General features: G+C 39.1%; 1 protein-coding gene across 1 annotated transcript in view; it reads left to right on the top strand.

Annotated features, from left to right (window-relative positions):
- Positions 1-11821, top strand: part of GPR139 (G protein-coupled receptor 139) — a 42949-nt gene extending 31128 nt beyond the window's left edge. The window contains exon 2 of the mRNA XM_072833981.1: positions 7540-11821. Coding sequence (XP_072690082.1) covers positions 7540-8474 — 935 coding nt within the window. The 3' untranslated portion in view covers positions 8475-11821. The remainder of the gene's footprint in view (positions 1-7539) is intronic.
- Positions 11822-12596: the final 775 nt, after the last annotated feature.

The following is a 12596-nucleotide window of genomic DNA, read 5'->3' as shown; positions in this document are numbered from 1 at the left end:
CGGTATTATGTATGAGATAGAAGTAAATGCTCAATAAAAGTGAGCTAATAGGGATCCCTGGGTGGCGCAGCGGTTTGGCGCCTGCCTTTGGCCCAGGGCGCGATCCTGGAGACCCAGGATCGATTCCCACGTCGGGCTCCCGGTGCATGGAGCCTGCTTCTCCCTCTGCCTGTGTCTCTGCCTCTCTCTCTCTCTGTGACTATCATAAATAAATAAAAATTTAAAAAAATATTTAAAAGTGAGCTAATAATAATATAATTACATGCTGATATAATTAATTTTTTACATGTGTTTTGTTATTAAAAAACTATTTTTCAAAGTAAAAAAAGGAAATACAGCAGAACTAAGAGAGAAAGAATATTCTCAGTCAGTGCTCTGTTCTGGCTACTTCTTCTAAGGAACTTGCAGGGACCTTATAGTCCTCACAAACATAGAAAATAACTCTGGAAAATTTTGACCCTTTCCCTCTGCACCAGTAAGTGGTTCAGTGGTGGGGTCTGACAGTCAAACCTGTGTTGTTCTTTCAGCCACTCCCCAAATCCTCTGAAGCTTGAGCACAGTAAGCTACAAATTACGGGAAATGAATTCCCCCAAGAATACAACCAAGAAGCTTTGCAATCACAGAACATGGGCTTTCTATTTATTACCCAGGAGCTTAAACCTGTCCAGTGACACCATTGACAGAAAAGATTTGCTTTTTAGAAGCACTGACATTTTGATTGTGAAGTTCACTGGGGCTTGCTTGGGTTTCCACAACAACAGTCTTGGGCAGGTCAGTTTGAGAGAAAAGCTGAGAAATAGAATTTCAGGCAGTGATGACTTGGGTTTCTTTGTTTTTTCGCCCATTATAAATGCACACAGACCCTGTCAACATTCCTTTTCTTTGGGGAAAAACGTGCCATTGTGGAAATGAAGGGATTTTTTGAGGTGGGTAATTATAGCAAATGTCAAACTTTAAGAGTTGAAAACTCTACCTTCTCATTTCTTTTTTCAGAAAATCAATACACAGGCATTGTTCCATTCCCCTCTAGGTCTATGTGGCTTACACATGTTCTCTCATCCCAAGGATCTCCTAAGTATGCTTGATATTGCCTTGGGGACAAATCTAACTGTACAAAAGAAATGGGAAACTCAATGTCTGCAAGTTAGTTTCTCAAGAGAGGCAATTACTAGAAACTTAAGAAAATGTCAAATATGAATACCTGGCAATTTCGTTTGGAGATGATGACTTGCCTGACTTTAAGCATTAATTAGATGGGGCTGAAATATTTTTAAAGAGTTTGGATATGGAGAATTTTTTTAGCACCCCACTTCAAATAGCATTCAATAGGAAAGTAAGAGACAGTGGTGAAGAGTCACTCCATGCAGAATATATCCAGTATTTGTCCTTCCTGCCTCCTTATAGGCTGGTAGGTGCGGCAGGGACACGAGAGAGAAATGACAGTACTTTTCTAAGTCAGGGGCAACCCAGGAAACAGGAATCACTTTCCTACAGCTGAGAAGCCTTTCCTATAACCAAAAATAACACAGAACTTGATATCCCATAACATCAGACAGAGGGTGTTATTCTGTATGTTGGGTGTTATTCTGTATGTTGGTAAATTGAAACCAATAAAAAATAAATTTATTGAAAAAAAAACATCAGACAGAACTAGAGTCACCTCTGGCTCCCCACGTTACTCAGTATGTGGCTTTGGGCAAATTACCTAAAACTCTAATCCTCAGTTTCCTCATCTCTAAAATGGGGATGATAATAGGACTGATAAGCCTTCTTTCAGTTCCATGAATACCATGCTTACACTCACCTCAGGGCCTTTGCACTTGTCATTCCAACTGCCTAGAATCCTTTTCCCACAGATCTTTTTATGGCAGATACCTTCTCCTTACCCTTAATTGAACTCAAATCATTTTCCAATCTGAAAAATAATCTCCCATCAACCTATCTCATCCCTGGGTTTTATTCTGGATAGTATCGCTATCTGAAATTCTCATACATTTTTATATTTGTTCATTGTCTGTCTCCCTCACTACAATAAGCACCATGATAAAAGGGAACTTGTGCATTTTGCTAATCCTTGCATCTCCAACACCTCCTACAGTGCCTGGCACATAGTAAGTGCTCTGTTAACATTTGCTGAACAAGTGGACTCTCAGTCAATAGCTAACATTCATTGAGAACTCATCACATGCCAGGCACTGTTCTAACCGCTTTATAAAAATTATCTCACTTAATTCTCAAAACCCTCTGAGGCAGATAGTTGTACTAATCCTATTTTATAAAGAAAGAAACTGAAGTGTAGAGAGATCAAATCAATCTTCCCAAAGCCAAAGAGCCAATAAGTAGTAGAGCCAAGACTAAACCCCAGCAGCCCAGCCCCAGACTCCACATACTTAATCCCAAGTCCTGATACTTTTAGCTTTGATAGGTAAGCATCAGACCTGATTTCACAGCTTGTGTTTATGAAACTCTGGCTGTATACAATTAGATCAAAGCAGCCAAACTTTTGACACACACCCTCCTGCAAATCCTTCACCCTTCATTCTATATCTGTTTACTAGCCCTCTTGTATCATTATATGTGTTCTTATTTATCTCTTTAATACTTAGCTACTTGTGTGTTTTCCTATACTTTGGAGATTCTAAATGTGTGCAATACCAACTTGTTTCTACCATGGGCCCAGGCACACAGAAGGTAGATGCTAAATACTTTTTTAAAAGATTTCTAAATGAATAAAACATTTTGGAACACTTTTCAACAGAACATAGCAAGACTGTTTAATAAAAGAGAGCTCTAAATGCAAAAATGTATACAAAGTGAGTAAAAATCAATATAAGCTTTCCTTATAAACCCAACTCTTCATGCTTTCCTCACCTTAGGGTCTTTGCACATGCTGTTTCCCTGAAACACACTTTCTACTACCACTCTTTTTGCCTATTTACTTTCTACTGGTTCTCCAAATTTTACTTTGTTTTTTTTTTTAATTTTTATTTATTTATGATAGTCACACACACAGAGAGAGAGAGGGAGAGAGAGAGGCAGAGACATAGGCAGAGGGAGAAGCAGGCTCCATGCACCGGGAGCCCGACGTGGGATTCGATCCCGGGTCTCCAGGATCGCGCCCTGGGCCAAAGGCAGGCGCTAAACCGCTGCACCACCCAGGGATCCCCAAATTTTACTTTGAACATTATTTCCTCAGCAAAACTTTTATTGATCACTAATAGCACTTGCAACTTTCAATTATACATTTTCTCCTATGGCTCTAAAGTTGACATTTTTCTTGCCTAAAAGATTCTAAGCTCCATGAAGATAAGACCATTCATGTCTATTTTGTTCAACATCTCCTCTCAGGACATAACTCATAGTCAATGCACAGAAACACTGCTAAATGCATGAATAAACTTTTGAAATTTCAAGTTTATAAACATAAAGAACTTTGCTTTAATGGGACATCTTTTCGCAAGAGTGACTTAAAGTAGAATTTACTCATTATTTTTCTCTTTTGCATACACTGTAATATGCCTGCATGGTACCCTCACCCTTACTTGAATTACCAATATTGCAGAGTGGTTTAGTGCATGGGTGTTAGTTCCTTGGCTTGCATCTTGGCTAATTAATATAATCAGACCTTAACTCTTCACCACTTCAAAATGTTATTTCAAAGTGCCTTGAACAAGAGCAAGAATAGCACAGACTTAAAAATAAAAACAAACAAAAAACTGACAGCAGCAAATACCAAGAAGATATGGAGCAGCTGAACTCTCATACTCTGTTTTTAGGAGTGTAAATTACCAAAACCACTTTATAGAGCAATTCAGCTGAATCTGGAAAAGATACAGGTGCATATACTCTAGAACATAATAAATATATTTCTATATATGTACTACCCAAGAGAAACTCTCACATATAACTATTTCAAGTTGTTAACTACAGCAGTTTTTAATAGCAAAACCTTGAAACCAATTTAAATGTACATTGTTATATATATATACACACATATGTCTACATAATATGTGTATATAGGCATATATATTTGTACATGTGTGTCTCTATAATAGGCATGTATATAGAAATATATAGAGACGTGTGTATATGTGTATAGATATATCTCTATGTATGTGTATGTGAATAGATAAATCACGGTAAATTTATACAATGGAATGCTATATAGCTGTTAAAATGAGTGAATGAGAGCTACATGTATTAACAAAATAGGTCTCAAAAACATAAGGTTGAGTAGAAAAAGCAGCCTGTTGAATGAACAGTTCACTATAAATTAAGGGTGTGCAAATGCAGCCCTGAAGATTACTGCATGGTGGTTGCCTCCAAGGAGAGAACAAAAGGGGAGGGGAAAGAATAGGCCTGGGGCAATTTCAAGGAAACTGTTAATTGTATCTATAGTGTAAGCTGTTTTGAGTCTGGGTGGCTCAATTAAGCATCGGCCTTCAACTCAGGTCAGAGTCCTGGAGTCCTGGGATGGAGCCCCAAGTTGGGCTCCCTGCTCAGCAGGGGGTCTGCTAGTCTCTCCTCTTGCTTGTGCACTCTTTTTCAAATGAATAAATAAAATCTTTTTTAAAAAAATAAAAATAAGGGGATCCCTGGATGATTCAGCAGTTTAGTGCCTGCCTTCAGCCCAGGGTATGGTCCTGGAGTCCTGAGATCGAGTCCCACATCGGGCTCCCTGCATGGAGCCTGCTTTTCTCTCTGCCTGTGTCTCTGCCTCTCTCTATGTGTGTCTCTCATGAATAAATAAATTAAATATTTTTTTAAATTAAAAATAAATAATAATAGGTAGGTAGGTAGATAGATAATAGATGATAGATAGATGATAGATGATAAATAGATGATAGATAGATAGATAGATAGATAGATAGATGATAGATAGAATGTTCCTCATCATATTTTAAAAATTTTACAACAAAGGACACTATCAGGAGAATGAAAAGATGGGGCATCTGGGTGGACCAGTTGGTTAAGCATCTGACTCTTGTTTTAGGCTCAGGTCATGATCTAAGGCTCTTGAATTCGAGCCCTGCATCCAGCTCCACACTGAAGCCTACCTAAGATTCTCTCTCCATCTCCCTCTGCCTTCCTTCCACCCCCTACTCGCACTCTCTCAAAAAATTAAATTAATTGCGGCATCTAGGTGGTTCAATTGGTTATGTCTGCCTTTGGCTCAGGTCAAAATCCCAAAGTCCTGGAATCAAGCCCCACATCACGCTCCCTGCTCAGCAAGAAGTTTGCTTCTCTCCCTCTCTCTGCCTCTCCCCCTGCTAATACTTTCTCACTTGCTTTCTCTCAGATAAATAAAGCCTTTTTAGAAAATTAAATTAAGGGGATCCCTGGGTGGCTCAGCGGTTTAGCGCCTGCCTTTGGCCCAGGGCGTGATCCTGGAGTCCCGGGATTGAGTCCCACGTTGGGCTCCCGGCATGGAGCCTGCTTCTCCCTCCTCCTGTGTCTCTGCCTTTCTCTCTCTCTCTCTCTCTCTCTCTCTTTCTATCTCTATCATAAATAAATAAATCTTTAAAAATTAAATTTAATTTTAAAATAAAATAACTGAAGCAAATATGGCAAAATGTTAAAATTTGTTTAATCTGAGTGAGTGCACCAGCATGTATATATTACAAGACAATTTTATAAGTGAACTATTGTATAATATTTTAAAAGGTAAGATTGAGAAAGGGAGATCCAGATGCCAGCTTTGCCACTGGACTTCGGAAAAGGGACATAAATTCTCTGACAATTTTGCTAAATAGAATTAATAGTGTTGACTGTGAAAATTAATGAGCTTAAATGTGCAGAATGACTTCTAGATATTACCCATTGGAATATCACTTTAAAGTCCCTAACAACCGTGTCTTATTCAGAAAGATATTTGTTTTTAAAAATGATCAGAAATCATATGCATGCATTTTCAGGGGTGCCTGGCTGGCTCAGTCAGAAGAGTGTGTGACTCTTTTTTTTTTTTTTTATAAATTTTTATTTATTTATGATAGTCACACACAGATAGAGAGAGAGAGGCAGAGACACAGGCAGAGGGAGAAGCAGGCTCCATGCACTGGGAGCCCGACGTGGGATTCGATCCCGGGTCTCCAGGATCGCGCCCTGGGCCAAAGGCAGGCGCCAAACCGCTGCGCCACCCAGGGATCCCAGAGTGTGTGACTCTTGAACTTGGAGTTATGAGTTCAAGCTCCACATTGGGTGTACAGATTACTTAAATAAATAAAGACTTTTTTAAAAAGAAAGGAATTATATGCATAGATTGCCAAAAAATTGTAATACCAAAAAATAATTGCTACTCTTTGTTCAAAAACTATATATGTGCATTACATAGACATATATAAGGACAGACTATTTATTACTGTGATTGCCCTAAGGGAGGGGTACTTGGGTAGTTGGAGAACAAGAAGGAAAATTTACTTCTCTCTGTTATTATTTTTAATAATGTACTCTATTGTGGATTACAGCTGTTCCTCGATTTATGATGGAGTTACATCTTGGTAAACCTATCATAAACTAAAAATGCCTTTAATTCACCTAACCTACCGAACATTATAGTTTAGCCTAGTCTACCTTAACTATGCTCAGAACACTTATATTAGTCTATGGTTGGGAAAAATCATCTAACACAAAGCCTGTCTTATAATAAAGTGTTGAATATCTCATGTAACTTATTGAATACATACTGAAAGTGAGAAGCAGAATGGTTGTACAGGTACAGATGGTTGTAAGTGTGTCACTTTTAAGTGCTCATGATCACGTGAATAACTGGGAGCTCTGGCTTGCTGCTGTTGCCCAGCATAACAAGAGAGTATCATAACGCATATCGCCAGCCCGGGAAAAGATCCAAATTCAAAATCCCAAATACATTTTCCACTGAATGCCTATAGCTTTTGCGCCATAGTAAAGTTGGAAAATCATAAGTCGAACCATCATAAAATGGGGACCATCTGCACCTACTCTAAAAATAAATAAAATTTATCTTTAAACTAATCTGAAGGTCATGATCTTCTCTGCTCCTTCAATACTAAATCTATATATTAAAAAAAAAAGAAAGGTCCTAAAATCCAAGTTCCAAAAAGGTTCTTAAGAGTAACCTCTTGCATGATTTAAGACCTCTCCCACCTGAACATGTGAAGTAGGGAAAACCATCCCACCCCATATTTTCCTACATACACTCAGACAAAAGAGAGAGCATGGGATTTGGGATTAGGAGATCTAAATTTGGTTCCTGTCCCCAGCACTTACTGTGTGACTCTAAGTGAATTCCTAAAGCCCTCTGACCCCCAGTTTCATTTCTGAAATGAAGACAATGGTAGCACCACCTCCAATGACTATGCGAGGAATAAATAAATTATAATACGAGTATATAACTTTGTCTGTAGGAGATATAATTTGTCATGTGGAGATTGTCCCTCAAAAGCATTTGTTTGGTCCCTTTGGCTTCCATGGGAGTACCCATAAGCTTATGTCTGCAACCCCGTAGTAGCCAATGAAGTCATCCTACTTCAGAGATAAACCAGATTCTCTTCTCTCCACAGCAAATATCCTGACAGTGATCATCCTGTCTCAGCTGGTAGCTAGAAGACAGAAATCCTCCTACAACTATCTCTTGGCACTTGCTGCTGCTGACATCTTGGTCCTCTTTTTCATTGTGTTTGTGGATTTCCTCTTGGAAGATTTCATCTTGAATATGCAGTTGCCTCAAGTGGCCAATAAGATCATAGAAGTGCTGGAATTCTCATCCATCCACACCTCCATTTGGATTACTGTTCCATTAACCATTGACCGGTATATTGCCGTCTGCCACCCGCTCAAGTACCACACAGTCTCCTACCCAGCCCGCACCAGAAAAGTCATTGTAAGTGTTTACATCACCTGCTTCCTGACCAGCATCCCCTACTACTGGTGGCCCAATATCTGGACTGAAGACTACATAAGTACCTCTGTGCATCATGTCCTTATCTGGATTCACTGTTTCACTGTGTACTTGGTGCCCTGCTCTATCTTCTTCATCTTGAACTCAATCATTGTGTACAAACTCAGGAGGAAAAGCAATTTTCGCCTTCGTGGCTACTCCACAGGGAAAACTACTGCCATCTTGTTCACCATTACCTCCATCTTTGCCACACTCTGGGCCCCCCGCATCATCATGATTCTCTACCACCTCTATGGTGCGCCCATCCAAAACCGCTGGCTGGTGCACATCATGTCCGACATTGCCAACATGCTGGCCCTTCTGAACACAGCCATCAACTTCTTCCTCTACTGCTTCATCAGCAAGAGGTTCCGCACGATGGCAGCTGCCACGCTCAAGGCCTTCTTCAAGTGCCAGAAGCAACCTGTACAGTTTTACACCAACCATAACTTTTCCATAACAAGTAGCCCCTGGATCTCGCCGGCCAACTCACATTGTATCAAGATGTTGGTGTACCAGTACGACAAAAATGGAAAACCTATAAAAGTATCCCCGTGACCCCCTAGGCTTGGCACCTAGTGCCTCTGTCTAATCTATTTCCAGATGGGAGGGTAGCCCACTTAAGAGTGCTAACCTGATTTCCTGTCTCCATGGACTGAGCAACTCTCAGACTGGTAGATGAGAAAAGATGAAAGAGAAGAAAGAAAAGCATCAATCTTCTTTTCATTTACACATTTATTTTCACAATGTCACTTGACAGAAAAAGTTCCTACCAGTTTGAAGATGCTTTGGAGGTTGTGTCATCATCCTGTGGTCAGTAAGGACACACGGTAAAGAAATAGTCTATGACTTTGCCTTGGCACCATCCACAGCCATTGGGAACCACTCATTTATGTGACACACCAAGCAGCCAGTAGCTGAGTCCACACTCTTCTTCCAAGAGCTGAGGTCAACCATCGCTTTCCTGTGCCATCCCCAGCAGCTAACAATGCTGACCAATTTGGGATTTTTCCAAGGTGCCCTTTGTCCTAGAGAAGGTTGTGGTCTTAAAGTGACCCTGGAACTCTAAGCTACAGAATGACACTGTGGGGACAAGGGAGTATTAATCCCATCCAAACTCTGACCAGAGCTTCTTTGGAAAGGCTCCAAACCAACATAACTATGACCCTCAAACCTGGGTCTGCAATGCAGTCTTTCTATTCGCCATTATGTATAGATTTTATCCACGTCCTCCAAAATAAAGACCCCGCCTGGTGTGGGGGGGAAAAGGAGGATCTCTTGAGCCCAGAAAAACAAAAAAAAATAAGCCCACTCTTGCCATTGTTTTGATCCATCCCTGCGTCAGCTATGTATGATCCCTTTACTCAAAATAGCTTCTTATTGTGGTGCCACTCAAGCTTCCTGGAGAAGCCTCTTATGTGTAGAGTTACCAGCCCTGCCTTCTTGCTTGCTAAAGCCCTCACCAAATTGTTTTATTTGAAGTGACTTCCAAACTGGATTTAATTTTCAAGGGTCAGGAACTGTAGCTCTCCAGATGTGAAGGGAGGCATTCTCTGCTCTGCCCCACAGTCCAGCTGGCATTGCTATTCAGCCACAAACACAGACACAATTGACATGGAAAGGTGCCCATGTTGTTTGCTTGTCTGCCCTTTGATGTATATGGCTCAAAAGGGTGGTGCCAGTTTTCAGTAAAGCTATTTAATCCAGATCCTTTGCAAAATGATAAAATATAAGTATGCTTATTTGTTCTCTCTTTGCCTGTCCAAGGCAAGAACAGTTCTACAATGTAATTAATAGGGGCTTCCCTGGGATTTACCACTCATGTGTGCACACATACATGCACGTTTATGCTTGATTATATTAGGCTTCTATGTATACTGTGATGTGTTTTAAAAGGGAAACCTATGCTGGAGTTCCTCTTATTTAACCTTTTTAAAAACTTCTCTTCCAGATTCCCAGTATTTTCCCTGTTTGGGAAGAAATCTTCCCAAAATTATTTTGGAATTGTATGATATCTTTGGTGACCAAACAAAAAGCAAACAGTCCTCCTGGAACACTTGGTTCTTCAGGTTGGATTCTTACTACATTTTTAGTCCTAAATTGGAAGGGATGTCTACTCTTTTGAAGGAAATTTGCAATAAATGAGTGTGGTAGAAAAGGCCCCAGTGCAACACAAGCCCTAAACTTTAGTCACTGCCCTCGATACTAATTCAATATAATTTTAGGTCATGGTAGTCCTGGTGATCCTAATTCCTACTCCTTTTAAATGATTGCAGTAGAGTCTCATCTTACCCAAATATTAGATTCTAAAGTCAGTGTAAAAGAAAGATATCTGGCAGAGCCAAAGTTACCTCTGCAAAGTCACCAGGAAGGAGCCTTGTTGGAGACCATATTCTATCCCGTATAAAATCTAACTAAGCTAAGTTTTTCTTCAGCAGTAGAACAGGTTTCCTAGATCAAGGACAAGACAAAGTTGACGTGCACTTAGGGACCATATTGTATGACTCTAATGTATCTTAATGAGAACATTAAGATCACACTGGCACAGCAAGATGCTCCCATTAGAAGAGGTTCATGGAGGTTGTTTGAGAGACAAGAAGGTTAGTTTGTCCCATGTCATACTCTCCCCAGGGCATATGTGCATCCAGTGGAATAGTGGGCAGATGCCTCCACATCCTTTAAATTGCATTTTTTCTGTTTCTTTTTTGCCAAGCACGTGTAGTCTGAATATGTCGTGTTCATTAAATGTGTGTATGATGCAAGTCCACCACATCCCCTTATGAATGAACATTGACCAAAGGCTACCTACACTGAATATATATATATATATATATATTTACTTATTTATTTATTTATTTTATTTATTTTTAAACACATAGCTCAAAAAATGCTAGTTTGAGCTATATGTGGATGAGTCACAGTGCAATAGCTATAAAGATTAAGCAATTCCTCTTTAAGAATGTATGCAAGATGGAAAATACATGTGGATCTCAGTGCTCTCTGCTCCACTTTTTTTATTGTATGTAAAAATTGTTGATGTTTAAAAAGTAAAAAACTGGGTGTGCATTTGGAATATTTTCCTCATACACTCATTTATTACTTCTTACCAATAGAGGCTGTACCAAGTAGTATTGTGATCTTTTTTCCTTCTGACTATATTTTATATTTTGATAAATAATATTTAAAAGAACTCTGATTCTTGAAGGCATTCCAATGAATTGTTGTCTTCTGGTTAAACTGTGTAAGAGTGCCCATTGGGTTAGGTTGATACATATGTCCTAAACTTTATTTCAGATAATATATGGACTTTTAATTTATTATTATTTATAGTAATAGTTGTGGAAAATAATGACAAGGTTTTAAAAAATAATTTAAGCCTTTTCTTTCAGGCCAATTTCGGAAATGGAGCCTTGAATTTTGAAGCCTGTCTTGTAAACAGCTGCTGTTGATGGCATTTAAGCAATTGCCTTATATCAGGTTTTTGTGAAAGACTGTTAACTAGCATCTCTCTTGTGTGATTTGTGTCCTTGGTTGGACATGCAGTGATGCTACACACGTACATGGTGGGTCTTTTTATTGGACAGCTCAAGCACTGAACTGTCTCATGGGGAAAGAAATGAGGAGCATGATAGACAAACCATAAAAGACAGACCATGAGCAGGTATGAACTTCCATTTTGCAAACATTCCACAATTGGAAGATTACTTTGCACAGTTGGTGCCTACTGGTCCAACATGAGAGGCCTATCTGAAGTGAATAAAAGACTATAATGTTGACTATTCCAGCTCAAATAATGGAATAGAATGTTAACATAGAGAATAGTAAATGTTCATATTTTCTTAATTAGATAATATATTGTGTTTGGACTTGTTTGTATTATAATAAATTCTAACATGGTGCACTCATGGTGTTTGTAATTTGCATATGTGTTCAAGCTACAGCAGAATTCTGACTGAAATTTTTTAGATGAGTATTTTCCTTATACTATGTGCTGGTACTGGAATGAGACCTGAGTCCCACCTGTCCCTTGGTTAGCCAGATACATTTCAAAATTTAAGACCACTGAACTCTGCTTCCTATAATCCTAATTAGGTAGTATACTGGGTATAAATCTAAATTCTCTTCTGACTTCATCAAATACATGTATTTGAGACAGTGATGGCTATAATCATAAGCAGAAATCTAGCATAATGGCTAAGACCTTGGACTTTTTTTTCCTCATGATTTATTTGTAACTGAAAGTTTGTACCTTCTGATCCTTTCACCCATTTTTACCACCCACATCTCCCACCTCTGGCAAACACCAATCTGTTTCCTGTATCAGAGTTTTGGGTTTTTTGTTTTGGTTTGGTTTTTTTAATTCTACATATAAATGAGATCATACAGTATTTGTCTTTTCTCTGTCCGACTTATTTCGCTTAGTGTAAAGCACTCAAGGTCCATCCGTGTTGTTGCAAATGGCAAGATTTCATTCTTTTTATGGCTGAATAGTATTCTATTGTGTATATACACCACATCTTATTTACCCATTCATCTATTAATGGACACTTAAGTTGTTTCTGTATCTTGTAATAGCTTGGATGTTGAAGTCAGACAGTCATGGGCATGTCCCACCTCCACCATTTACTAGATGGGCGACCTTTAACAATTCCTTGAAGATCTCTGAAAGACTGTCCCCAG

Source organism: Canis lupus, chromosome 8, assembly GCF_048164855.1.
Source record: "Canis lupus baileyi chromosome 8, mCanLup2.hap1, whole genome shotgun sequence".
Classification (NCBI taxonomy): domain Eukaryota; kingdom Metazoa; phylum Chordata; class Mammalia; order Carnivora; family Canidae; genus Canis; species Canis lupus.
The sequence above is the reverse complement of the archived record's forward strand: the minus strand, read 5'-3'. Positions and strand labels throughout refer to the sequence as shown.